Source organism: Camelina sativa, chromosome 3 (assembly GCF_030686135.1).
Source record: "Camelina sativa cultivar CO46 ecotype springtype chromosome 3, ASM3068613v1".
Taxonomy (NCBI): Eukaryota; Viridiplantae; Streptophyta; class Magnoliopsida; order Brassicales; family Brassicaceae; genus Camelina; species Camelina sativa.
In genome coordinates, this window is record NC_141882.1 from 28,444,453 (window position 1) to 28,469,539 (window position 25,087).

Here is a 25,087-nt window from a genome sequence, read left to right on the forward strand (position 1 = left end):
CTAATGATGACTGATGTTGATACAATTTTTGTCATTATCTCATAATTCAATCTTATTACAATCTATTTAATTGTCTAGATTTCATTTACTCAAATGAAGGTTTTGTTTTACACACTGCTCACTTCATCAAAGCTTTGTGTCATTTCTGCAAATCCATCGAACCATTGAGTCATTTCTGCAAATTGTGCAACTTGCCCTTCTCTATCACTTTCCACAGAGCAGATTTGGCTTCTTCTAAAGTCTCAACACCAACACTTACCTCAAAGGCTAGCCTTTGTATGTTAAACTGCACAAATAACATTATGAATACACCACACACAAACTGAGAGAGAGCTTATGTTGTAAAATCATTGTAAAGATATGTTCTTAATTTGTTACATATATTATTTACCTGAGCACCTTGACGAACCCTTATATCGATCCCTTTGCTATCTACAGAAATGATAGCAGCATCGTCTACCTCGGCTTCAATAGACAATAGCTCTCTAATTGGCTTTGAGAAGATTGCATTGAGTTCCTATTTCATGATTTAGAATGAAATTAAAATTCCACTTTTGAGTCACTAAGCAGGCTCAATGGTTTAACGGGTTTTTGAAAAACTCACCTTTAGATTTTTCTCACCTCCATCAACAGCTATCTTATCTGGCTGAAGAGCTTCATACTCATTGACGTTGATCCACGCGACAGTGCCAAAACCTCCAATGAAATATATATCACTGAGAACAAATCGAGATTTTGATTATATTCCGATATGTAATTACAATATGGAGTGGCTAAAATTGAATAAGAACACACAAAAACCTTATGTTCTGCATTCTAAAATAGTGAAAGTTTCCCCATTGTTGAGAAGGTCCTTGGTGATGCTTAGCCATATACTGCTTATGAGCCCATTCCTGGAAATCCAGTAACAGAAATAACAGTGTTAAGCAGGTAACATCTCATGTATGACTCAAGACTGAGTGGTTAAATCAAAGATACCCACTTGTTGATCTTCTGACAATGGGTAGACATCGCCGAATAATGTTACTCTTGCATTCGATAAGCAACTCCATCCGGGTATCTGAAAATGACCAAATCCACACTCAGAGAACCAAAATAAGGGAAGAAACACCAATATATGATCGATAATGTTTACCTGAACAACGAGGGTGCATCTAGGTTCAGCTAAGATATTCCGAGTGTGAATAGCCAATGGTGAAAATGAAAATATTGGGTCTGAAACACACAAAGAATAGAATCCACTGTCAAGCATGTAAGCAAACGCATACAAAGAGACAGACTCGAGGAGAAGAAGACTTACGTCCCATCGGATCAGGTGCAAAATCTACCAAAGATCCAAATGGGTACCCTTCTCTACGATGGTGCATTTTAGACATCACTGTGCATAAATGAGCAAACCTGGCCTTCAAAACATAACCAGTAACGCCAAAAACCAAAGAGATACATGAAACTTTATTATCTTTCCTCATCGAGAACATAAAAGGGAACAAACGGAAATAATCCTTTTTACCTGTTCCATCAAGTTCCTAACAGCTAAAGCCGGTCGAGGTAAACCATGAGCAGAGGTTGCGCTTTGTACACCACCGGAAATTGGGGTTCTAAAGAGCCCAGCTCGAGTTCCTCCACTATGAGGAACTGCAAGAGATGTCTCCACATCGATTATATTACCACTACCCTTTTCACCACTTACATTACTTCCAAACTTCTCCTTCACAAACACATTACAAGAACCAAATCAATCTTATGCATCTTTACAAAATCATCAACTACAAGCCTACAAAGTTCAAGTTTTTGGCATTAATCGAAAAAGCTCAATACTTGACAAAGCTTTGCATACAACACCATAAAGCTAGTGTCTTTAACTGCAAACCACAGACATCTAGACAAAAACACAATCCTGAGATAACCTCATTTACCTGAGATAAAGAGAATATATCCGCCGGTAACAAACCAAACCCATTTTGATCTTCGCCTTCACTTGGTGCCTCATCGTTGTGAAACAGAGCATGTAGACGACGAAGCCCTTGATTCGATCCTTCCCTGAGCCTCACTTTAGTGATTCGCTTGGCTGACGAATTGCAGAGCCAACAAGAAGACAAAGATAGAGCTGGTGGATTCGGGTTGAAGATAGCCTTCGTAATTGCTATATTGGAAACGTACACTGACGAATTAAAGATAGCAACATCCATTGTTGTAGATAGAGAGAGAGGACAACAAGATCGCTTCAAAAATCCCAACTTTTTTTTTAGAATCTCCCCCTTGCTACAATGTCTTGGTTATGAATATTAATTGGTTTGAACATTCGGTTTGGTACGATTCGGTTTAAGTATTTTAGGTTTTGAGGATAGGTTTTGTTAAACCAAAATTAATTCTGTTCTGTTCGTTCGAATTATTTGTTTTGTAATCAATGTGAAGCTAGAATAGAACCCTACTTTATGCAAAAACCAAAACATAAAATTATCTTACAAGGCAACAACAACCATGTCTTAATAGAGATTATCATAAAATGCGCAACAAATACGAAACCAAATGATTGTTATTTTTGAAATGGAGAAATCTTAAAGAGAGAGTTAAGGAACTCAGAGCATGCAATCAGTTCTTGCAGGAAGCCTCCTGAAGAAGTTGAGTGGAACTGATGGGAGCCTGTACCTGAGCCTCGGGTGTCTAAGCACATACAAGCCAATGATAAAAGCCACCCACTGAAAGGGAGTCACATACAGAATCACTGCGGCTATTAGACAGAACAGGACGAAGAGAGCAGTGGCACGCGGGTCACGCCAGCTTAGCAACGACTGGAGTCTCTCTCCTTGAGTTGCAAGATCACCAACAACTGTCTGAATCCTACCAGCAATGCTCCTGAGCCTGTCATATCTCATCCTGACGATGTCTGATGGTCGGGAAGTAGGGAAAGTGTCAAACTCCTCATCGAGCTCATCAGGGTGAGCTGAGTCAGCGTGTGAGAGACGTGTGTCCATGTGAGGAGGATGTCTTGGCCTCCAACGATAGTACCAAACTCCAATCAAGAAGAGGTAGAGGAAAATGGTTGGCAAGATGAGCTCCGGATAGATGACAAGGATGATGAACAGAATGTGGATTAGAACCGTTGTTATCGGATTTTTCCATACGCAGATCTGTTCAAACCATTTCCCTACAGCGATGATCCCACTTAAAACTCCCATTATCCTGAAAAAGTTTGCCTTGCTTCTACGCATACTCCACATGTGAGATCCCACATCAAGCATGTACTCAACAACTTCTTTCCTCAAAGGAGGCTCTGCTCGTGTTAGCCTTGTCGACACAATCTGAGTCGCTTGGTGCCTTAAGTTATCGAGCTGGCTAACTGTGAGAGGATGGAGGTAGTGCATCTTCGGTAAGAGAGGCAGAGAATACATGTACATCATGTTGAGCAATGAAGAACAAGTAAACCTCACAGCTAAGTGAATCTCTCCCATTTTCTTGACTCCATTAGGATGTAGCACCAAAAGAGGATATGAATGTGTGTAGACTCGATCAGCCTCGAGAGTAGAGAGTCTTATCCTCACCTTCCCAATTCTTGAATCTTTTCCTCCTCCGTTGTTTTTGTCACCACCGTGTAGATGGCAGTTATCGAACACACCAACCGTAACAACTGTACAAGGGTCGAACACTTCCCAGGTATATTGCTCGTTCCATCTTGGGGTAAAGCTGTCAATGATTGTCCTGGTTCTGATCCACTTCTGCCCATACTTTGCCACACAGTACGCATCCGTTGTTCCCCTACCACCCTCTCTAGCTTTCATAGGCATCAAACCCGTCGCATTCAAGACCCCAAGCTCAAGCACACCGATGTTAGGCTTCCATAGTTGCTTTGCAGTTGGTCTGAGGTCACTACTGTAATGTGTAGATTCATCAAGTACGTGATACCCTCCTTCCAAACAAATCCTCATGTGAATCTTGCTGGCGAATTTGATCTCTTTCTTCTCTCCTCCTTCCATTATAACATGCTTCTCGAGGTTAAACCACCTGCTGTTCACGGGTCTATGGTCAAACCTTTTGTCCAGATACTGCAACGGAACCGCGCATCTCCCCAAGACTTCATCTTTATTCGGTGCAACTCTATCTTCAACACTTAGAATCAAAGGCTCCTCCAACGGCTCAGCTACAACAAACATCAAATCTTCATTCCACATTGGATTAATGCTCCTGCTTTGCGACACTCTAGTCCTCAGTGCCTGATTTCCCATAATCACTTTCACAAACACTTCAGGATACCTCCCTTTATCGCTCGGTATTAAATCCTGAGCTTCAATGACATTAACCCTAAGATACCAAAGCTTAGGAGACAGATAAACCTTAGATCTGATGTTAGCTAAAGCATCTGTTCCACTAACCGTTGCAGCATCAGAGTGCCAAGCTTCAGGGAAAGCTTCATCAGCTTGAGTACCAAACCAAACAGCTAACATAAGTTCTCCTTTAACTTTCTGACCTTTCCCATCTTCTAACCTATACCACTGTGGAGCTAAAGGACTATCAGGAGGCACCCTCTTAGGAATCTCATTCAAATCAAACACAACACGACCAATCAAATCATCTTTAACTAGATCTTTATCCTTGACAGTAGCTTCAAGGTAAGAAGCTTGAACCCTATCTTTAGAAAAGGCGAAAACTTGGTTCCACTCAGGGTTAGATTTCTTCTCGAAATGCCTAGTGGTTCCTCTGTAGTTACCAAGCTTAACTTCAACGTAAGGGTCACAACTACCAGTTAAGTCCTTACCAGGTAAATCTTTGGCCTTGACGACACGAGCATAGAGATACTGCATTTGCTCAACGAGGTCATATGTGGTCGTGAGCTTGTCTCCGGTGACTTTGCCTCCACCGAGATGAGGCTTAGTCTCCTTTAAGGAGAAATCTTCAGGAGGTGGTCTCTGCATCTTCGAAACTAGCAAAGTTTTGATTTTTTTTTTTTTTTGTTTTTTCAAAACCCACTAGATCTAAGTTAGATCTTCAAACAAAACAACATCAAACCCCAGAAAAAAATAGAAATCTCAGGATCTGCTGCTTCACACTCTAAAACCCTAAAAAATAGAAAGAAGTAAAAAAAAGAAAACCCTTTTGTTGTTGTTCTTCTTCTTCTTCCCCGTAAAATCAGAAGATAAGCATTGAGAGAGTTTTAGAAAAAGAAGGACTGTGTAAGTAGTGAGAGAAAAAGTAAACACATTGAAGTCGAGTGACAGAGAGACCGAGGTGAAAGGTTTTCTTGTCTTCTTCTTCATTTTGCTTTTTTGCTTTTTTCTTTTTTCAAATTTCTTTTTAAAATTCAAAATGATTTTAATGAGTTGGCAAACAAACCAAATATCATGAAAATTTTGACTACAATATGGAATTATTACTATTTTTTCTCTCTTTTTTCAATGTCGAAATTAAGTTTTTTTTGTTGACAACAAATAAAAAGATTAGCTCATGAAAGGCAACTCAGAGTAGTTTTAAGTCATGATTATAACTTTTAATTCAATCAACACTCAAATCATCTACTTTAACAGATTATATAAAATTAAAATTTTTTATTTCAAAATTTCAAAATTCATTTTACAAAAATTTATGTTTTTTTTGGCAAATATAATTAATTTTTTCTTTTTTTTTTTTTTATGTTTTAAACTATACACCAAAATCAGGATAATTTTAAACACTACACTTTTGAGTTAAATGGTAAGGTCGAAACGACGCCGTTGTGTTTATTACGCCAATGGAGTTCTCTTCCTCTAAGCGTCCGGCGACAGTACCGGCGGCGACGGCAGAGTCTGTACATTTCCGCCTACTATGCCCCGCCTCAAGAACCGGTGCAATAATCGGAAAAGGCGGCTCTGTGATTCGCCACCTCCAATCAGTAACCGGTTCCAAAATCCGCGTCATCGATGACATACCCGTTCCTTCAGAAGAGCGTGTAGTGTTGATCATCGCACCTAGCGGAAAGAAGAAGGAAGACTCGAATGCGTGTGATCCAGATAACCCTAGCTCGGAAGAGCCGAAGCAAGAGAAAGGGAGCGAGTGTGCTGGGACGAGTGGAGGAAATGACGAGGAAGCGCCGTCTTCGGCGCAGATGGCTTTGCTTAGGGTTTTAGAGAGAATAGTGTTTGGTGACGATGCTGCTTCTGCCGACGGTGCTGAATTGGATAAAGGCGAGAGTGAAGGATTGTGTAGGATGATCGTTAGAAGCAATCAAGTTGATTTCTTGATGATGAGTAAAGGAGGGATGATGATTCAGAAGTTTGAAGAAGATAGTGGAGCTACTGTTAGGATTTCATCTACTGATCAGATTCCTCCTTGTGCTTTCCCTGGAGATGTTGTGATTCAGGTTAGTCAGTCCTTTCCAGTGTTCTTGTATAGTTGTGGCTAATTCAGTATAAGTGCTTTTGGCTGATTTGAGTGATGTTTTTGGTATGAAGATGACTGGAAAGTTCTCGAGTGTAAAGAAGGCGCTTTTGTTGGTTACGAACTGTCTTCAAGAGAGTGGTGCACCTCCAACTTGGGAAGAGAGTCCATTTCCTCAGCCTGGTTATCCGCCTGAGTATCATTCTATGGACTTTCATCCTCAATGGGATCATCCTCCTCCTCCCAATCCAATGCCTGAAGATGTTGGACCTTTTAATAGACCTGTTGTTGAAGAGGAGGTTGCGTTTAGGCTGTTATGCCCTGCTGATAAAGTTGGAAGCTTGATAGGGAAGGGTGGAGCTGTGGTTCGTGGTCTGCAAAACGAAACTGGTGCGTCCATCAAGGTGTCTGATCCGACTCATGATTCAGAGGAGCGGATTATTGTGATATCCGCACGAGAGGTATGTTTATTCGATCCAAAAGCATGGTTTTATGTATATTATAGAATATTTCTGTGTCATCAGTCTGCATTGTTGTAGAACTTGGAGAGAAGGCACTCTCTTGCTCAAGATGGAGTGATGCGTGTGCATAATAGAATCGTTGAGATTGGATTTGAGCCTAGTGCTGCAGTTGTTGCCCGGCTTCTTGTGCATTCTCCATATATCGGTCGTTTATTGGGTAAAGGGGGTCATGTAATAAGTGAAATGAGGAGAGCAACTGGTGCCAGCATACGCGTCTTTGCAAAAGATCAAGCGACAAAGTATGAATCTCAACATGATGAGATTGTACAGGTAAAATATATATATATAACACCTATGCTCTGATAAGTTTCTCGACTCAGCACTTCTCTTGTAATTTGACAACAATTTTCTGGTTTGGTAGGTCATTGGCAATTTAAAGACTGTTCAAGATGCTTTGTTCCAAATAACAAGTAGGCTTCGTGAAGCGATGTTTCCTGGAAGACTTCCTTTTCAAGGAATGGGTGGTCCACCTCCGCCGTTCATGGCTCCGTATCCAGAACCGCCTCCTCCATTTGGACCGAGACAGTATCCAGCATCTCCAGATCGTTACCATTCTCCAGTAGGAGCATTCCATGGTATTTGATCTATTCCTAACCCATGTTTACCAGTTGATACATGCATCTATCTCAGTTCATAATGATGTCTACTTATTACATATGATACAGAAAGACATTGTCATGGTCCTGGATTTGACAGACCACCTTCCCCAATGTCTTGGACCCCGCAGGTATGTAAAATCAATGATTCTTATTCCTCTATTATCTGTCATGTCCGTTTTCTGATTAAAATTTCACCATTGCCAGCCGGTTGTTGATGGCCATCCTGGTGGTATGGTTCCTCCAGATGTAAACCATGGGTTTGCTTTGAGAAATGAACCCATTGGCAGGTAACTTTCATGTCGTCTTCTTTGTTCACTTTAAAGCAAATGACTTTGAATGCCAGAAACTTATCGAAGCAAGTTTATCCACTAATTTCATATGATTGCCTTTTGGTTATGGTATTGGCAGTGAGAATCCAGCAATGACAAGCGCAAATGTGGAGATTGTGGTTCCTCAAGCATACTTAGGCCATGTCTATGGTGAGAACTGCAGTAACCTGAATTACATTAAGCAGGTAAGTTGCCAATAGTATATATGAGCAGACGATCCTTTTGAAAGGCTGCATCTGATTACTGTTTGTAAACCAAAATAAATAGGTATCAGGAGCGAATGTGGTTGTGCATGATCCAAAAGCAGGGGCTACTGAAGGACTGGTTGTTGTCTCAGGTTCATCGGATCAAGCTCACTTTGCTCAGAGCCTTCTTCATGCTTTTATTCTCTGTGGTCAATCTTGAGTGTTCTCATTTGCAAAGTGTTTAAAATGATAGTCAAGTGAGAAGTCTCTTCTAAAAATCCAAAAATCATAAGAAACAGTAAAGTACTTCTACTAATTGCTGTGGCAAAAACTTTGTCCATCTGTTCTTTATCTGTTATCGAAACTGATACAACATTGTGCCTTAACCTTTGTTGAAATATAATCAAAATCCATTTGAGCAGAAACTGTCTACTAGCCCTTAACCTGATGACCAAACCGCCTCTGGCGTAGCGCTATAGTTGGTTTACGCATATCATTCCGTGCCACAATCTTAAGTGGATGAGCTTCTGTATTGAAAACCCACTCGTCTAATGAAATAACCGATGAAGGCGAAAAGAGAAGATAGAGATACTTAAGAGTCTCAGCTAAGAAGAAGCTTTGCATCTTGTTGTCTTTAGCACCTGAATTGACCTGAAAATGGAGAATCATACATTAACAACGATTCAGGTTTCGGAAAGATGGAGATGCCCTTTCGAGGAGGGTTCTGATTGGTTAATGTCAGCCTCGCAGAAGAAACTTACATCTTTCAAGCCTACGTATCCAGATTCTACGCGAGAGTTCTTCTCAAATGCTTCAAATATATTCCATCCCCACTCTTGATATGTCTTGTTCCCAGTTAATCGCCAGAGGTAAAACAGCGACTCAACGGTTTCTGGTCTTAAAATGTTCCAAGATGTTCCAACACTCATGTCCTGTTAAAATCACATGCTTGTGGATATGACCAAACCAACCAACTAATATACAAACAGATGCGCAAAATAAACCCATTATTTACCAACCTGGCCTGCAGTAAAGAAATAGTTCTCTCCCGCGAGTTTCGTTGGTGTCGATTGGTAAAAGTTATAACAAGTCCAGGCAAGCTGCAGTAAAATGGGAGGAAACAGCAATAAGCAGACAGCAGAAACTTTACTAAAGCTCTAGAGATTCTAATGTACCTCTCCTGCGAGTGAAAGAAACTTTTTTTCTTCATCAGGGCCATAACCTGAAGCTCCTAAAGCCAACATTCCAGGAGCAAAGCATGCCAATTCATCCATCTGAATATAATCGAGAAAGAGACAATGTCATACCCGCAAAGTTCTCGACGTAGAGAAATGATATTAGATAGATAGTATTTACCTTATCAATCAAATTATTTCCGTTCTTCTCACATATATATGTAAATGATGACGGTGTTGATTTCTTGATCAAGCTTAACAGACCTTTCATTGATTTCTCCCACATATCTCTGAATTCATTGCATTGAGAAAGACTTAGTCGCTACAATTTTTGCTATTCTTGGAAATACTTGGGTATATATATATATCAGCGTCGAGTTTTACTTACCTATAGGGTTTCACCGCGGATGTTTTGTTCCCTTGCACCCAAACTTTGAGCAAATACTCATAAAAGCTGTAAAACCAAATTATTAATAACTGTTACAGAACAAAGTCAGGGTCAGAAGACCCAAACAACAAACAATGAGATTTAGTGGAAGAAACTACCTATCTCCCATGGCACCAAATGTTGTGGTAGAGTACGATGGATTACCGTTCTCCGGATTTATATAGATGGGAAGTAAACCATCAGCAGGGAAGTTTTTATTCAGTTCTGTAATAACCTTCTCTACCTGAGAGACACGAGTTAATCAAACAAGTCAATCTTGAGCAGCAAATGATTACCTCAGCAATAATACTAACGCAGATAGATTTCCCTCTTTTCACACCCATGCGCTGAACATACTCAAACTTATTATCTCCCATGATCTATAAACCACACATGTACCTTCTGCTGATATTTTGGGTCCCCTGTCCTCTGGGAAAGGGCGATAAACTCGAGCTGCTCAGTGCCGGAATCTGCAAGAATACTGTCTCCCTAGTAAAGAAAAAACAAGGAACAATCAGCTAAAACTGACAGACCACATGTCTCAAAGAAACATATCTAAACTCCATGGCATTTGGTACCCATTCCAAACACGTTGTATGTGATTGCTAGTGAAACAAAATATATTTAGTTAAGAAACTATAGTTACCATCAACTCTAAAAGCAATCCCTGTTTAAAGTCTAAGCCTCAAATAAGAATGTTAATTGTTGCATAAAGAGAAACAAGAAGACTCTGTTTCTGGTGATACCAGATCTAAGTTTGTAAACGGGGCTGAAGCATCTTAAAGTGGTCAGAACTTAGTTTTAAGCTATCAGTAGCCTCTAAGGTAGAGTCTAAGGAGTCCTTGAGAAACATGATCAGGACCCTAAGTCAACTAGAGAACAAGAGCACACAGTTCCTGGAGCAAATGGCCATGATCTCAAGAAACGAGAAAAATGTGCATCTAATGTTAGGCTTTAAGAAGATCTACATCCAATGCCTTGTTCTCATGATCATGATGACACAATACAACAGACAGGGCTCTCAGTAATCTAGCACTCACCCCTGCCGCCCACGAAGGATTGTGAGCATTTCCGTTTCTCAAGTTGATGATATTGTAAGGTATACCCGTTGGAGTATTCCATGCAGGCAATAATCTGTCTGCAATATCCTTAGCTTTTTCAAGGAACATTTTGTCCCCAGACAGATCATACGCACTGAGAAGTCCGCCTACAACTCTGAAAACAAATAAAATAAGCAGATGAAATATATCCGTTCCACTTCCACAACTCTTGTCAATCAAGAACCAACTAATAACTGGATATGAACTGACTCTTCCTACAATAGATACAGAAAACAAACACAGTAAACCTGTTAAAGCAACCTTATGGTTGTTTCAAACATACTGGCGTCATAATCCTTGTCGAAATCCAATGAGCTTGCGACCCAACTGCATTAGAAGACAAGACCAAATGAAGATGGGCAAATATTGCCTCGTAAGAAATTGGATTTTGTTAATGGACGGGAACAGTTATGCGACTTAGAAAAAAGGATGCATAATCATGAAGAGCCTGTAATTACTCACTCTCGGGCTTTTCGAAACTGCTCATCTAGACCCATTATATAGAGTGTATCTAATGAATCTACCATAGTTGCTCCAAGACCACCAAAGCTATCAGTGCCATCTTTTGTCCGCGGCTGACAATAAAAAAGGAAAGAAACAAATATAGCTTCAGACCAACAGAGATTTACAGAGTGCAAGCAGAAAATAATCCGAGTACTTAACAAAATACTTGCAGGCCTAAGTACAGTGTGGTTACTTCAGATAAGTTCATAACAAAAAGCTCAACACGATATTGAAGGAGCAGGCATCAAATGTTAAGATCATTTTTGATTCGTAGATCCCATAGTAACTAGATAATGTATAGGCAATGGAGAATTTTATTTTGAAAATAATATTTTACCTGAAGCTCATCTTTTCCCCATGCATACTTCTCATATGAGCTCCAGGCATGGATCATTGCCTCTTTAACTTTCTGCCTTCGCTGGATTTCAATTGGATCTTCTGGGGCATCCATCATAGTCTTCAGAGGTTTATTTCCTTCACCTTTAAGCTCTTCTAACTAGCAGAAAATATAGCTAGTTAGCTAAACAGTACAAAAACATTACAAACCCACATAGTCCTCAAGATTCAGTAGGTCTTAGGTTACTCAGAGTCCATCTAATACTAAGTAGGTTTCAACATGCATATCTCCAGAAATGAAGCCTACTCTAGTAATTCATACATATCACTTAAAACAGACGCGCACACGAAGATGGAAGAAAGGGCGAAAACAGGGTCTTGACTTAACCAAAGAAATCCTCGAAGTCTAGAGTTAGAGGAAAATATATAATCTTACCATCTGCTCCAACCGTAAAACTTCTTCAGTTAACTTATAAACTTCAACCTGCAAGACATAATAAAACTATTAGACAGAGACAGTAAAAGACAAGTGAGAAATGATCACAAGAGAATCATTCAATTAATGTCCTCATTTTAGTACCTTTTGGTCACATAGTTTCTTAATCAGGAATTGCTGAATTAAACCCACAAAATATTAACTAGAGCTCTTTTCTAGCAAAATTAAGATACCATCGTTCTTAATCTCACTTATAGACCTTAAGCTATGAAGGCAATTAAACCATTCGAAGATGCCTACCAATGAGGTATAATGATACAAGACCTGTCTCCTAGGCAGAGTCTATGCAGAGTTCATGAGATAAATAAACATATACCTCATGTTCTCGGGTAAGATTTATACGATCCCAGACAACCATAGAAACAGAGACGAAGATGATGAAAAGCAAAGCCAAACGTCTCGGTCGTCTGAGATAATACCCAGGATTCAAATATTTCCATATCCCATAACCACTGATCGATCTACTTCTCGCCATCTGATCTCACCCCCACCACTCAACAAAAACAGAGACTAATTGAGAAATCAGTGTCCATGAAACAGAGGAAGACAAAAAGCCAAAAGCTTTCAAATTTCGAAATCCTCTGATCCGAAAGAGTAAGAACAGAGAGATTATACAAGAAGAGATTAGCTTTCTCAGGTAGCCAAAGCTATAGATCCGATTTTAAGTTTGAGTGTAGAAGGAAGAGACGAAAAAAGAATGAAACTTTACAAAAGAAAATAGAAAAAAAAACAAATTATATATTTTCTCCATCACTTTCCTTTATTTATTCTTTTCATAATAAATTAATAAATCGAGTCTCTTTAGCCCCCCCCCCCCTCACCGTTCCGTCTCTCTCTCTCTCTCACGCTCTCTCCGGTTCTGTATTCGTCTCGCTGGTGTTCTAGTCTTTGGTCTCTCTTCTCCTTTTTGGGTTGCTGCTGTTCGTCGCTTCCGAGCTTTTCAATTGATCATCTTCTTCACCGTTTCCTTCGTGTGTATTTGGTTTCTCCTGGAGCCTTTCGACATTCTTCATTACTCTCTTCTGGTGTTGCTCCCACGATTTAGGTACCTCATCTGAAGTCTTTTTTGGTTTCTCTTATCGTAATGAGAAAGCTATTTCAATAGCTTTTTTGCAGGATTTTGCTGGTTTTTTTTTTTGTTTTGTTTGGTTGAAATTAAGAGTTAGATTGTGGACTTGGTATGATGTGGTCTGTGTAAGGCTTAAAGAGTGGAAAGCTAGAATTTTTGGGTTGGATCTGGTTGATGCAATTAGGTTCTGTTGCTTGTTGATTGGAACTTGGTGTCTCTGTTTAATGTTCAAAACTAGGTTTTCTGGTTGTTGTTACTTGAGTTTATGTCCAAAATCCCGATCTTCTCATCTATATGTTCTATAGAAGGGGCTGCTCTTCTACACTGACTTCTTATCAAAGCTTGAAGTCCTACACTGACTCCTTCGAAATTAGCTGATTTAATTTGGCTGATCATCTCTGAATCGTGCTTATTTGCTCTAACCCTTTGTTTTTGAAAACTTGGGTGTTTATATTTAAAATTTCGATTTTGATGTAAATTTATTTCACTGACACATTCTGAACCAGGTTAATTGATGAAAAGCAACCATGGATGACCTTCATGGAAGCAATGCTCGAATGCACATTGGAGAAGCTCAAGATCCAATGCATGTGCAATATGAACATCATGCTTTGCATCACATCCACAATGGAAGCGGCATGGTTGATGACCATGCTGATGGTGGCAATGCTGGTGCAATGAGTGAGGGAGTGGAAGCAGACATTCCTTCTCACCCGGGAAATATAACAGACAATCGTGGTGAAGTAGTCGACCGTGGTAGTGAACAAGGAGATCAATTGACACTGTCTTTTCAGGGCCAAGTCTACGTTTTTGACAGTGTGTTGCCTGAAAAGGTATTTCAATTTTTATTTTCTCGTTACATTATAAATCTATTTTGACTATAACTGACTAGTTGGTTTGTGTTCTCCACTTAGTGAGTCTTATGTGCGAGTGCCTCTTGTTTTCTTTTCAACGTTTTCTGTAGGTTCAAGCCGTGCTTCTATTATTGGGTGGACGAGAATTACCTCAGGCACCCCCTACAAGCCTAGGATCAGCTCATCAGAACAATAGGGCATTGGTAATAAAACATTCGATACTAGTTTTGGGACATAAGTTCACTTCCTTTGTGCATTGCTGACAGATAAACGATACAGGGTTTGCCTGGTACTCCTCAAAGGTTTAGTATTCCACAGCGGTTAGCTTCTTTGGTCAGATTTCGAGAGAAGCGAAAAGGTAGGAATTTTGATAAGAAGATTCGGTATACAGTCCGCAAGGAAGTTGCTTTGAGGTACATTTGATGTCTAAATCAACAACTTAGTCTAGTGATACATCCTTTTGAGTTTGCACCCTCGTAATGAAGGTCTGCTCTTTGATTGCTTTTGCTTTTTCCGTTATACAGGATGCAACGCAATAAAGGACAGTTCACATCTGCTAAGTCGAACAATGATGAAGCTGCATCTGCTGGATCTAGCTGGGTGTCTAATCAAACCTGGGCTATAGAAGGTAGCGAGGCGCAGAATCAAGAGATCTCGTAAGTTGATAAATGCTCTGAATATAAACTTCAAGTATCTGACTTATTTATTAATCTGAACCAACTTAACATAGAGATTATGAGTTTGCTAAGCATCTTAAGAAGTTGTTTTGCTTCCAGAGACGTTGTAGAGATACTAGAACTCTGAAATCTATCAATGATCCAAGACATACGCATTTCATATGTAATATGTAGGATATGTATGGCCTATATTCATTTGTAAGGACTTGTACAAACAAATTCTTATCTAATGCTCTCCCATGCCTGCAGCAAAATTACTGCTGTGATAGATGATTGGTTAGAACAGGTTGTGATGAACTAATCTTTGAATCCTGCAAATGAGATAGTGACTTAGGGATAAACAGCTGTCGTTTAAAGTCTTTGTAAATGATGAATATTTTTTGGCATAACCAGAATTTGTTTAAGAAGATATAATCAACATATCTGATGTTACTTCCTTTGAATGGTTCTGGAACCTGTCAGATGCCGGCACTGTGGAATCGGCGAGAAGTCAACTCCAATGATGCGGCGTGGACCTGCAGGGCCTAGAACACTGTGCAATGCATGTGGACTTATGTGGGCAAACAAGGCAAGCTGATACTTGCTTCTCAATTGAACAATTCTCTCTCTATCTTTCTCACTCTGTTGCACTTTTGGTTCGATAATTAGTCTGTCTAAATGACGACATTTATAATTTCAGGGTGCCCTTAAGGACTTATCCAAAGGCGCTTCTCCTCAGACACCCCTAAATGTTCCTTTAAGTAAGAATGAGGTAAGCAACATAAGTTTTTGACCAGACAAATTTTTTGAGCTAAACAAAATTTGGTTCGTCTTTATTATTATATAGACATGTGGACGTCTGATATATTTTTGCAGGATGCAAATCTTGAGGCTGATCAATTGATGATATCAGTGGCCAATAACGTAAGCGACTCACAGTGAGAACACATTGGCTCTTGCCATTACAAGCAAGAGAAGATCTCAAGAATCACCTCAGGTGCTGTAGCTTTATCATTCCCTTTGAAAGAATCTGAGTCGATATAGGTTATCCGGATTTGATCTGTCACTTATGTAATCGGCTTATTATATTGCACTGCGATGATTGCTTATCTTATGATATTGAAATGCTGCATAGGCCGTTGTTGCATTGGTCCATAGACTGTCTGAACTCTGATGTAATGTAATGTTGAAGACTCTGTTTTATCTTTATGAGACAACTAACAATATTTAAGATCTCACCAAAAGAGTGTCTTCTTAGCCCCCATGTGAAGTGGATCATGTTATCTCCTCTTTCAATGCCTAAGGCTTCTCTAAGTCAAACTTGTTTAACTGAAATACAAAACAAAAAACAAAAGGCTTGTGATATTTATATTAGCCAAAGGAAATTGACAAAAAAAAAAAAAGGGAGAAAACAAAAAATTGGTTCAGTGCGACTGTGACTGATCCTTTGGTTTCAATGGCACAAGAGATTTTTACATAGAATTGGTGGAAGATATTTTTAATTCCATACTTGTTTTTAAAAATAAAAAAAAATAATCTCAGAATTATGTCATCTTATCATGAAAATCTAGAATTTTTTTGTCATAGTTTATTTTTATTGTAATATATTTGACTTTTTCGTCTTTACCAGTTTTATAAGTCTTAAAGTAACATTATAATTTTCTTTATTTAATTACTGAACTAAGCTTTGGGAAGAAATGGTACGAAGTAGGATATTCTTATAATCTTTGTGGACAAAAAACATTATAATATCTTCAAATAATATAAGATATTGAAATTTACTTTCTTTTTTTCGTGAATAACAAAACAAAAAATAATAGAAAAAAAGAAAGATCTTTTTTTTTTTGTGCTCGTCTTCCTCAACTACATGCGCAACACGCAGAGCAGAGACCTCCTCCGCCGAGCCCTATCACTGTGAAAATTATATACTTTACCAAAAATTGTTTTTTTTTTTCTTCTTCGCATTTGTCTTTCTTTCCCAATTTACAAAGAATCTCAATACTTCGGGACAAAGCAAAAAGCTTTCTCCCCGGAGAAAAAAAAAAAAGAAAAATCCAATCTTTGCATGCTCTAATTAAGACTCTGAAATGCAATCAACGCATCGGATTTTGTCTCGCCTCCTTCATTCTCCAGGAAAAGGTTATTACAGCAGAGCAATAAGTGTCGGCGGCTCACTTCACTTCTTCTCGTTGTTCGACGACAAGAAGCACGATGGGTTCGTTGTAGATACTCATCGGAGTTTTACTTCTCTTATCCGTTCAAATCCTCATTTAAGAGGCTTTCTCTCCACCAATTGTTCAAACAAAGGTCTTGTTGGTGTGCGATGTTCTGTTTCTCTCGATACGGATACTCCTTTGATTGATTCCTACTCCTCTCACCGGAGTATGTCTTCTCCTTGTCTTCCTTGACCTAAAGTCTTCATTTTTTTTTTTTTGTATTTTTTTGGGATACTTATTAGTTTGGAGAAATTTGTTTATGGGTTTGCTTCGTGTACAGGTTTCTTCACTCGGGCGAAACAAGTGAAGAGAATTGAGATAAGTGATCAACACAGGTAAAGACTCATTCATTACTGTTTTCTTGTAATGTGAGTAGTCTACTTCGCTGATCAAGTTGTGTATGTGTGGTTTACGAAGTTTATATTGGCTTCCCCCGTTAGCTAACTACATTTTGTTTACTGGTTGTTTGGGTTCCAAAACTGGAAATTTTTATCTGTTATTACATGTATACTCATGAAGATTCATTCTGGTAGAATACAGTGTTAGCTAGCTTCTGTTTTGGGTTCAGTTTCATAGCCTTTGTTGTGCTTTAGTAGTCCTGTTACTTGGTGAAGTTCATTGAGTTAGCCAAGGGAGGTCATGAGAAGAAAACTTCTAACATGTACCTGATGTCTTTCTCTAGTGAAGCTCTCTTGCTATATCTTTATTGGGTGTTTTTACTAACTCCTGAGTTATGCTTCCGTGAAAATTTTGCAGTCAAAGAGCTGTCACTACTGCACTATGGTGCAACTTCCTCGTGTTTTCGCTCAAGTTTGGGGTTTGGTGGACAAGTTCTAGCCATGTCATAATGGCTGAAGTAGTTCACTCCGTCGCTGATTTTGCTAACCAGGTTTGTTGCTGTTATGCGTTTCTGTCTAGTTTTATATATTGAATATTGGGTGCAGAAAAACTGATACATATTGATGTTGTAGGCACTTCTTGCTTATGGGCTCAGTAGCTCAAGGCGTGCGCCAGATGCTCTTCATCCGTGAGTCTCTCTAGTAATCTTGTATACTCGATGGCAGAACAGCTTTCTCTTGTTTGAAGAAATCCTTAGACCAAATTTTTTACTTTGCTCAGCTATGGCTACTCAAAAGAAAGATTTGTATGGTCCTTGATATCTGCTGTTGGCATCTTTTGCCTTGGGTCTGGTGCTACCATAGTCAATGGAGTACAGAACTTGTGGACTTCTTCGGTAATTGGCTGGCTCTATATGATCTTTTGGGTTGTTAAATACTCCTCATACATTTTCTTGGTTTTTCATCAATTTTGACAATCTTTCTCAGCCACCTCCGAATATGGAATATGCTGCTTTGGTAATTGGTGGTTCTTTTGTAATTGAAGGTATCAACTTTTCCTGATCTTTGTGCCTCTTTGTTATGTGTACCTTTCTTGAAGTTGGTCTAGCTATGCTTCAAGCCTACATGCTTAATATAGTTTGTTAATCTGTATTTCTTAAAGGTGCTTCGCTTCTTGTTGCGATTCAATCTGTTAAAAAAGGAGCTGCTCAAGAAGGCATGACCATAAGAGATTATATATGGCGTGGTCATGATCCTACTTCTGTTGCTGTTATGACTGAGGTATTACTTTTTAGCTTGGACCTTATTTGAACATATATAGAAACAGAGTTATGGGAAGTTGTTAGAGTGAATTGTTATATAACACTGCTAAACTGTATTATGCTCTTATTTTTCCGTTAGTAACTATTGTAAATGCACAGGATGGCGCTGCAGTGGCAGGTTTAGCAATTGCTGCTGCATCTCTTGTTGCTGTTAGGATGACAGGAAATCCTATTTATGATCCTATAGGGTCAATTGTAGTCGGTAATTTACTTGGAATGGTATGTTTGTGCTCTCCTATACTTGCTCTTTATCACTCTATATTACATATCTTAACCAAGAGTATAAATTCTACTAGGTTGCTATATTTCTCATTCAACGAAACCGACATGCCTTGATTGGAAGAGCAATGGATGATCAAGACATGAGTAAAGTTCTTAAGTTTTTAAGGAATGACACGGTATAAATTCTTCTTATCATAACTTAGAAATCTCATATATGATGACATTTAAAGCATATAGAAGGTGGGCTCAGAATTGATTTTTTTGTTGTGTAGGTTGTAGATGCTTTATATGATTGCAAAAGTGAAGTGATTGGTCCTGGATCCTTCAGATTTAAAGCTGAAATAGGTGAGTTGAACTGTTTATTGCTCTTAAAGAATTGGATTGTTCCCTTTACTTGAAAATAAGAACGAAAGAGGCAAAACCTTTGCGAGTGAAGATCACTCTATCGTATTCTGGACTTCTTGAGTGATTACATTAGGCACTGTATTAATTGGTATGTCCAAACAGATTTCAACGGGCAGATGGTTGTCCAAAACTATCTGAAGAGAACTGGGCGTGAAGAGTGGGCGAAACTGGTAACTAATTTTGCAGCCTTTATCTTCTAGTTGTGTCCTTTTAACTGATGAACAATCTGTTAACTAGCATTAGTTAAAATATGGTGTTCGACTGTTCGTTAATTCAACATTGCTGAATATTGATGGTGTATTTACTCAGTTTCGGGAGGCCGCAAAGAAAGGAGATGATTCTGCAATGCTCAAGATTATGTCAAACTATGGTGCGCAAAATGTCAAGTTCTACTTCTGGATTTGTCATATATAATGTTCCAAGCTTGAAAAATATACTGAGTAATCTGTTGCAGGTGAGGAAGTTGTCACGGCTTTAGGAAGCGAAGTAGACCGGTTAGAGAAAGAGATCCAAGAGCTTGTCCCTGGAATCCAACATGTTGACATCGAAGCACACAATCCTACAGACCCATCTTTATGATCTGAAGAAACTCGCTTTATTCAAGGTCGGATTATCGATACATTCTGATGTCCTCCATTCTCTTGGCCTCAAGAAATGGAAGCCACACGTTTGGTTGTGGTAAAAGCATGGCCTCATGAAGATATAGTGTTGTCAGGTGTGTGATTGGACCAACTTTGCAGATGGCTTCTTCTCTTATCTTGTTTTTGGTGTAGAAGACTTGGAAGTCTCATGAGTGTTGGCTTTATCTTCTATGCTCACACAAAAAAAAGAAGCTTGTGGCTTGTAGAAACATTGAGATGTGATTCAGATCAATATTATTTTATATATACACAATTAATGTTTTAGTACTTGGTATTTAGTGTCAGACCATTGGTGTATAGCGAACTGAATTTGATCACTGCAACATGATGAAAACCATCAATAGTTAATAGGCAGAGTAGTAAAAATTAGTTAGCATGCACATGATCCACATTTATTACAATAACAGGGATGCTCGAAACATCTAGCTTTGTCACAAATCTGGTTTTCCTTACCGGACCACCAAGGGTTAGCAATCGCTCCTGCAATCAAGTTAGCTTTCCTCGATCTCAACCTCTAAGAACACACTTCAAGACTTGAGAAACAAGCTGTGTATTAGAAACTGCGCAGTACCATGGCCAATCAAAAGCTTCAATAGCCGCTTTGCAATGGGAGATCATAAATGCTTTGGACAGCCCATATCATACACTTTAATTCAGGCATCATTATCTTATGTGAGGGTGTATGTTTCATCAACTAATACAGAGAAAATAACCCATTTGAACAGAGCTTTTTGTCTTAGTCAAACCAAAGAAAAAACGGAAGTTGACATTGTCTTAAAAGTTGACTTGTGCTCTTTTGGATTATAGCTATGGTGTTTTCCCTAAGTAATGGATTAGCCAGCTGCATTTTAGGTGATGATGATGGCAGTGACCAACCTGATTTCAAGATTTTGATATCCAGATGTTTATACTTTCTATCAATTTGACGGAACATTTGAAATAGATAAAAGTTGTTTTATATCTAGAGTGGGAACGCGTAAGAAGTTGACCCACCCGAGATGTTGACATTGTCTTAGAGTTGACTAGCAAAAGTTCTTATGCTCTTTCGTGTGTTTATGGCCATGATCTGTTTCTGATGTACAGATAAACCAGTTTGCAATCTAGACGATGACGGAAGTGACAGGCCTGAGGCGTTTCGTTTCTAAGTTCATTTGCTGTATGTCGAATGCACAAAGATCAAAACATTAGGAACTTTATAGTTATATCCTGCAGTACCTTTCGTTTTCTTAACCATTTTTACCCAACTTTTTTCTATGCAGGTTATGCAGACGATTCCATTATTGAGTATGAACCATATGTGTACATTCCAGCCAATAGTTACACGTATGCCGAGGTTATAAAGATGACCAACAAGTTCAATAAAGTTCATGGCAAAGGAGGGTTTGGTGTAGTTTATCATGGAGTTTTAAACAAGCAACAAGTAGCAGTAAAGATGCTAAACCGAGCATCCATCTATAACATTGAACAGTTTACCAAAGAGGTAGTAAACTGGATTATTCATTCCCGAAAAAAAATATTAGATATTCATCAGCTGAACGTTTTCTTGGTTGATCAGGTTCACGATTTTGTAAAAGTTCGTCACAAAAACTTGGTGAGCCTCATTGGGTACTGTGATGATGGTGAGCACTTGGCACTTATCTATGAATTCGTCGCAAATGGAGACTTGAAAGATCAACTATCTGGTATGAACAACCACATTCTAGTTTTGGTCTTTTCTTCAAGTTGTAGAAGATAACCGCATTTGTTTTTGATTTAATAGGGAAGTTTGGTAATGTCCCAAGCTGGGAAAGCAGGTTAAAAATCATCATTGGAGTAGCACAGGGTAACTTAAAGCTGCAGTTCTTGAAACAGAGTTTTTCATTCATGACAGAAACTGATATTTGTAGAGTGCTTTTGACAGGTCTAGAGTATTTGCATAGCGAGTTGAGATTCCTTCACAGATATGTTAAGCCGACATATATCCTACTAGACGAAAACTTCGAAGCGAAACTGGCTGATTTCGGGCTGTCGAGATCCTCCCCAACCAACCCTCACATACAGGAGTCAAATAAGATTTATGTCAAGCCTGGAAGAAATCCATACCTGCATGACACGTAAGAAACCATCTCATAAATTTTGATGGACTCGAAGGTGTTATATACTGAATCACTTGATGATAATGCAGGTACTTCAACTCAAACCGTTTAACCAAACAGAGCGACATTTATAGCTTTGGAATTGTTCTGTTGGAGTTGATAACCAATCAGCCTGTCATTGACAGCAACCGTGAAAGTCCTCACATTTCCAAGTGGGTCGATTCAGAGGTCGCAAAAGGCAGTACTAGAGAGATTGTTGATCCCAGGCTAAACAGTGACTTTGATCCCAACTCAGTCAGTAAATCTATGGAGATAGCACGCACTTGTGTAGCTCGTTCTTGTAATAATAGGACACGCATGAGTCAGGTTGTTATGGAGCTCAACGAGTGTCTGGCTTTAGAGATGTCTAGAACTCATGGAAGAACTGGGGAGATAACTCAAGAGAGTCAGTGATCGTTGTGACCCTGTCCACTAGTTCAACAATCTCAATCGTTTTCATCTTTCTTCATGATCCAAAAACATTTACATGATCGTACATTGTATCGTTCTAGCATGGTTACTGCATTTTCTCTATTTTACAGTTTTAAATTTTCAGTAATGTTTGAACAGTAAACACTGTTTCCCTGTATCCTCCATGTTCCTCCTTTGACTATGACATGAAAAGTATGTAAAAAGTATGAGCCAATAGATTCAAATTGTAACATATAGAGTTTTCTGTCCTAAACAAGGCAACACCAATGAGAATACTGGACTAAATCAAATTGGTATCGAGCTAAACTTATCAATATTAAACAACCGGAAAACCCCAGGTAACTAGATTGGCTTACAACTTTAGTGACATGGATTTTGGTTTCAAGATCACATTGACAAAACATTTCCCTCATAAGTTCAGCAAAAACATGAATACGCCAAATGGTTCTTCCTTGAGATATAGGGAGAGATGTAATCAGTAGAACGACCAGATGTTCCTGAGATCTCTGCTGGAACAAGAACTTGAGGCTTGCCTAATGCTATCCGTTTTCCAACTGTATTGGCGTAAAACAGACCAGGAATGGCTGGCACAAATACATCACTCTTTGAACTTATGTAGAAGTCAATAACATTTTCATATTCAGAATTTTCTAATTCAAGGTACTTCGATTTCTTATCTGACGGCATTATCGACTCCTGCATTTTTCAGAAACAAAAAATCAAGATTAGCTTATGGGAGAGAACTTCAGATACTAGATAATGAAGGATTTAAGCACCTTAGTATATGTTTTCGGGAAAATGTCCTTAAGTATATTGAGGCTGCTCTCCCATCTTGGCTGAGTAAGATATATAGTTGTATCACTGTCAAATCCAAGCTTCCTCAAGAACAATGCAATCTCTTGTGCGTTGTAACAGGTTTTGGATCCCACAGCACCTGCTTCATGACAATTTTTCTTTTCAAGTATCTCAACCCTCAAGTCTATGGCTAGGAAACGGCCACCTGATTTCTTGCTGTGTGTCTTCAGCCGCTGAATCATCGATTCAACCAAATCATTCACTGCAGGTTGCAACTCCAAGGAACCAAACATTGCCAAACAAGAGACAGGGTCGGTTTCACCACCCTGCGAAGATTTCCTCAAGTTCACCGAAGGGAAATAGGTTGTAACTCTTATGTTCCCTTTTGATTTGAAGATGGGGTCAATATGTGCCTTTATGTAATCTTCTGCAACTCGGGTAGGAACCTTAACAATGGCGATATCTCTTAGAGATACATGGCTCGGCAATTTTCTTACAACGTTGACGACGCTTTCCAAGCTTTTAATAAGTTTGTCCACATCATAGATATCATCAAAGTTCCTGAACAAGCATTCCGAATGTGTTCATAGAACCTTAAAGAAACAAACAATTTGACGAAACCAAAATGCATAATACAAAAACCACTAACATTTCATCACCAGGCTTGCTTCCTCTTATATCGGGAAGCACTAGAGTTGCTCCAAGATGCTTCGCCACCATAACGGCATCAGTAATCTAAACAAGATGGTAAAGTCAAACAACATAAAACATCACAGGAAAGATGAGAACATGTCTAAAGGAAATTCAGATTGAATTCACAGATTTCAAACTTTACAGTTAATATAAAGGATACCTGAGAGACATGGTACTCAGGACCATTCGTTAAGGAGAATGTAACATAACCCTTCGATGATATTGCTTCATCTGCAACACCAGAAGAAACATTAACACACACCAAACCAAAAACTACAGAGAAGATAAGAAAACTATAACTAATCTGAAGGAACAACTCAGGTGACATACCAGATTGAGAAATGGACCAACAAGGTTTAAGTTCATGGCTATCCTCCATCCAAGGTCCATTATTCACACCTTGAATAGCTCTAACAAGTCCATCTTCAACAGCTACTTTTGATCCCTTGAATTCAATATCATGTGCATCTCCTTGGATTTTCTCCTGTAAACCCCACAAAACACACACACAAAAGCAGAACTTAAAGAGAAGAAGCATTTGGAGATTTCAAAGCTACCAATAGAATCAAAAAAAGCTTGAAACTTTCACAATCAATATAGATGAAAAAAAACAGCTGAATCGATCGTTCTCTCCAAAGTATGAGCCTTTATGATCATCAATACAATCCAAATTCGATCCAAAATGAACAAAAATAGGTTCTTTTTTTCTTCAATTGAATTGAGGGTTGTATAAAACTAGATCTGCTTCTCAAAGAATTAAGCTCAGTCACTGTCGCAGGTGGGTGGGTGGGGGTTAGGGATAAAATACCTGAAGAGCATCAAAGTAATCTCTATGAAGCATTTGTCCAAGCATCACAAACATGGTAATGGTGAGAATCCCAGCCACCACTTGCCTCAAATCCACACCCATTTCTTCTTCTTACAACACTCTCCTCTCCTCTCCTCTCCTCCCTCCTCCCTCCTCTCTCGAAAAGAGAAAATGGGTTTTTCCAAGGGTTTCACGGAAACTGAGGAGAATTTACAGATCGTTAATAAAAAGGAAAAAATTTAATAAATAAAAAAAAAAAAAAAACAGAGACAAGATTTTTCACAAATCTGTGATGATTTTGTCAAAAGACACTTCCTTTTTTTTTATTTTTTCTTAATTTAATTTTTATTATATTTACTTGTCAGTGTTCTCAAGTGACGACGTCTCTCTTCCTTAAACACAGCCACCGACACTCTCGCCGTCAATTCTGGTATTTATATAACTCAACTTGTATATTTTTTAACCGGATTTTAATGTCAGATAACCGGGTTTTAATGTCAGA

General features: G+C 38.8%; 7 protein-coding genes and 1 pseudogene across 11 annotated transcripts; 4 read left to right on the plus strand and 4 right to left on the minus strand.

Annotated features, from left to right (window-relative positions):
• Positions 1 to 16: 16 nt before the first annotated feature.
• LOC104778065 (uncharacterized) lies at positions 17 to 2,312 on the minus strand. Of its 2 annotated transcripts, none has more exons than XM_010502431.3 (9): positions 1,917 to 2,312; positions 1,511 to 1,708; positions 1,301 to 1,403; positions 1,136 to 1,215; positions 983 to 1,060; positions 802 to 893; positions 605 to 716; positions 392 to 517; positions 17 to 286 (listed from the first exon to the last, which is right to left on the minus strand). In XM_010502431.3, exons 1-9 carry the CDS (start codon positions 2,187 to 2,189, stop codon positions 170 to 172), a joined length of 1,179 nt encoding a protein of 392 aa, XP_010500733.2. In that variant the 5' UTR covers positions 2,190 to 2,312; the 3' UTR covers positions 17 to 169. The 2 variants fall into 2 exon arrangements, with proteins under 2 accessions (XP_010500733.2, XP_087363100.1); XM_087506974.1 differs by having other exon boundaries at positions 1,511 to 1,702; positions 1,917 to 2,270.
• Positions 2,313 to 2,432: 120 nt separating this feature from the next.
• LOC104778066 (FT-interacting protein 4 pseudogene) lies at positions 2,433 to 5,296 on the minus strand (annotated as a pseudogene). The gene has a single exon (XR_015594541.1). The product of XR_015594541.1 is annotated as an FT-interacting protein 4 pseudogene (transcript).
• A 68-nt stretch (positions 5,297 to 5,364) lies between these two features.
• Positions 5,365 to 8,407, plus strand: LOC104778069 (KH domain-containing protein HEN4). Its single transcript, XM_010502435.3, has 8 exons — positions 5,365 to 6,331; positions 6,423 to 6,809; positions 6,888 to 7,139; positions 7,231 to 7,444; positions 7,535 to 7,596; positions 7,673 to 7,755; positions 7,877 to 7,982; positions 8,065 to 8,407. The coding sequence occupies exons 1-8, from the start codon at positions 5,723 to 5,725 to the stop codon at positions 8,200 to 8,202; spliced, it is 1,851 nt and encodes a 616-aa protein (XP_010500737.2). The 5' UTR covers positions 5,365 to 5,722; the 3' UTR covers positions 8,203 to 8,407.
• LOC104778068 (mannosyl-oligosaccharide 1,2-alpha-mannosidase MNS1) lies at positions 8,269 to 12,695 on the minus strand. Of its 2 annotated transcripts, none has more exons than XM_010502434.3 (14): positions 12,337 to 12,695; positions 11,961 to 12,008; positions 11,526 to 11,684; positions 11,147 to 11,259; positions 10,946 to 11,011; positions 10,625 to 10,799; positions 9,984 to 10,073; positions 9,704 to 9,828; positions 9,546 to 9,611; positions 9,339 to 9,447; positions 9,158 to 9,256; positions 9,002 to 9,082; positions 8,744 to 8,914; positions 8,269 to 8,633 (listed from the first exon to the last, which is right to left on the minus strand). In XM_010502434.3, the coding sequence occupies exons 1-14, from the start codon at positions 12,493 to 12,495 to the stop codon at positions 8,415 to 8,417; spliced, it is 1,680 nt and encodes a 559-aa protein (XP_010500736.2). In that variant the 5' UTR covers positions 12,496 to 12,695; the 3' UTR covers positions 8,269 to 8,414. The 2 variants fall into 2 exon arrangements, with proteins under 2 accessions (XP_010500736.2, XP_087363101.1); XM_087506975.1 differs by having other exon boundaries at positions 10,933 to 11,011; positions 12,337 to 12,473.
• LOC104778070 (GATA transcription factor 28) lies at positions 12,385 to 15,837 on the plus strand. Its single transcript, XM_010502436.3, has 8 exons — positions 12,385 to 13,065; positions 13,596 to 13,922; positions 14,054 to 14,146; positions 14,223 to 14,356; positions 14,468 to 14,599; positions 15,083 to 15,188; positions 15,300 to 15,371; positions 15,476 to 15,837. The coding sequence occupies exons 2-8, from the start codon at positions 13,617 to 13,619 to the stop codon at positions 15,539 to 15,541; spliced, it is 909 nt and encodes a 302-aa protein (XP_010500738.1). The 5' UTR covers positions 12,385 to 13,065; positions 13,596 to 13,616; the 3' UTR covers positions 15,542 to 15,837.
• A 345-nt stretch (positions 15,838 to 16,182) lies between these two features.
• On the plus strand, positions 16,183 to 20,010 carry LOC104778071 (metal tolerance protein C4). Its single transcript, XM_010502438.3, has 13 exons — positions 16,183 to 16,981; positions 17,096 to 17,150; positions 17,572 to 17,704; positions 17,787 to 17,842; positions 17,935 to 18,049; positions 18,141 to 18,198; positions 18,316 to 18,434; positions 18,575 to 18,694; positions 18,772 to 18,873; positions 18,970 to 19,042; positions 19,205 to 19,272; positions 19,412 to 19,472; positions 19,557 to 20,010. Exons 1-13 carry the CDS (start codon positions 16,687 to 16,689, stop codon positions 19,679 to 19,681), a joined length of 1,380 nt encoding a protein of 459 aa, XP_010500740.1. The 5' UTR covers positions 16,183 to 16,686; the 3' UTR covers positions 19,682 to 20,010.
• A 581-nt stretch (positions 20,011 to 20,591) lies between these two features.
• On the plus strand, positions 20,592 to 22,501 carry LOC104778072 (putative LRR receptor-like protein kinase At1g51890). Its single transcript, XM_010502439.3, has 6 exons — positions 20,592 to 20,899; positions 21,003 to 21,223; positions 21,299 to 21,425; positions 21,503 to 21,565; positions 21,644 to 21,836; positions 21,908 to 22,501. Exons 1-6 carry the CDS (start codon positions 20,851 to 20,853, stop codon positions 22,269 to 22,271), a joined length of 1,017 nt encoding a protein of 338 aa, XP_010500741.2. The 5' UTR covers positions 20,592 to 20,850; the 3' UTR covers positions 22,272 to 22,501.
• LOC104778073 (protein MANNAN SYNTHESIS-RELATED 2) lies at positions 22,483 to 24,991 on the minus strand. 2 transcript variants are annotated; one of them, XM_010502440.3, is made up of 7 exons: positions 24,944 to 24,991; positions 24,586 to 24,784; positions 24,108 to 24,261; positions 23,938 to 24,008; positions 23,734 to 23,819; positions 23,066 to 23,645; positions 22,483 to 22,985 (listed from the first exon to the last, which is right to left on the minus strand). In XM_010502440.3, the coding sequence occupies exons 2-7, from the start codon at positions 24,685 to 24,687 to the stop codon at positions 22,707 to 22,709; spliced, it is 1,272 nt and encodes a 423-aa protein (XP_010500742.1). In that variant the 5' UTR covers positions 24,688 to 24,784; positions 24,944 to 24,991; the 3' UTR covers positions 22,483 to 22,706. The 2 variants fall into 2 exon arrangements, with proteins under 2 accessions (XP_010500742.1, XP_087363098.1); XM_087506972.1 differs by having other exon boundaries at positions 24,869 to 24,951.
• Positions 24,992 to 25,087: the final 96 nt, after the last annotated feature.

Coding starts and splice junctions, on each gene's coding strand:
- LOC104778065 (XM_010502431.3), bottom strand. CDS start 2,189: ATGGATGTTGCTATCTTTAATTCGTCAGTGTACGTTTCCAATATAGCA. Junction 717..801: donor TTTAGAATGCAGAACATAAG/GTTTTTGTGTGT, acceptor ATTTGTTCTCAG/TGATATATATTTCATTGGAG. Junction 518..604: donor GAGGTGAGAAAAATCTAAAG/GTGAGTTTTTCA, acceptor ATCATGAAATAG/GAACTCAATGCAATCTTCTC.
- LOC104778069 (XM_010502435.3), top strand. CDS start 5,723: ATGGAGTTCTCTTCCTCTAAGCGTCCGGCGACAGTACCGGCGGCGACG. Junction 6,332..6,422: donor CTGGAGATGTTGTGATTCAG/GTTAGTCAGTCC, acceptor TTTGGTATGAAG/ATGACTGGAAAGTTCTCGAG. Junction 7,597..7,672: donor CAATGTCTTGGACCCCGCAG/GTATGTAAAATC, acceptor CACCATTGCCAG/CCGGTTGTTGATGGCCATCC.
- LOC104778068 (XM_010502434.3), bottom strand. CDS start 12,495: ATGGCGAGAAGTAGATCGATCAGTGGTTATGGGATATGGAAATATTTG. Junction 11,685..11,960: donor TTTTACGGTTGGAGCAGATG/GTAAGATTATAT, acceptor ATTTTCTGCTAG/TTAGAAGAGCTTAAAGGTGA. Junction 9,829..9,983: donor ACCCAAAATATCAGCAGAAG/GTACATGTGTGG, acceptor CGTGTCTCTCAG/GTAGAGAAGGTTATTACAGA.
- LOC104778070 (XM_010502436.3), top strand. CDS start 13,617: ATGGATGACCTTCATGGAAGCAATGCTCGAATGCACATTGGAGAAGCT. Junction 13,923..14,053: donor ACAGTGTGTTGCCTGAAAAG/GTATTTCAATTT, acceptor CGTTTTCTGTAG/GTTCAAGCCGTGCTTCTATT. Junction 15,189..15,299: donor GACTTATGTGGGCAAACAAG/GCAAGCTGATAC, acceptor TTATAATTTCAG/GGTGCCCTTAAGGACTTATC.
- LOC104778071 (XM_010502438.3), top strand. CDS start 16,687: ATGCAATCAACGCATCGGATTTTGTCTCGCCTCCTTCATTCTCCAGGA. Junction 17,705..17,786: donor TCGCTGATTTTGCTAACCAG/GTTTGTTGCTGT, acceptor TTGATGTTGTAG/GCACTTCTTGCTTATGGGCT. Junction 18,874..18,969: donor AGTTTTTAAGGAATGACACG/GTATAAATTCTT, acceptor TTTGTTGTGTAG/GTTGTAGATGCTTTATATGA.
- LOC104778072 (XM_010502439.3), top strand. CDS start 20,851: ATGACGGAAGTGACAGGCCTGAGGCGTTTCGTTTCTAAGTTCATTTGC. Junction 21,426..21,502: donor CTTGAAAGATCAACTATCTG/GTATGAACAACC, acceptor TTGATTTAATAG/GGAAGTTTGGTAATGTCCCA. Junction 21,837..21,907: donor AATCCATACCTGCATGACAC/GTAAGAAACCAT, acceptor ATGATAATGCAG/GTACTTCAACTCAAACCGTT.
- LOC104778073 (XM_010502440.3), bottom strand. CDS start 24,687: ATGGGTGTGGATTTGAGGCAAGTGGTGGCTGGGATTCTCACCATTACC. Junction 24,009..24,107: donor TTGGTCCATTTCTCAATCTG/GTATGTCACCTG, acceptor CTGGTGTTGCAG/ATGAAGCAATATCATCGAAG. Junction 22,986..23,065: donor TCCCGAAAACATATACTAAG/GTGCTTAAATCC, acceptor TGAAAAATGCAG/GAGTCGATAATGCCGTCAGA.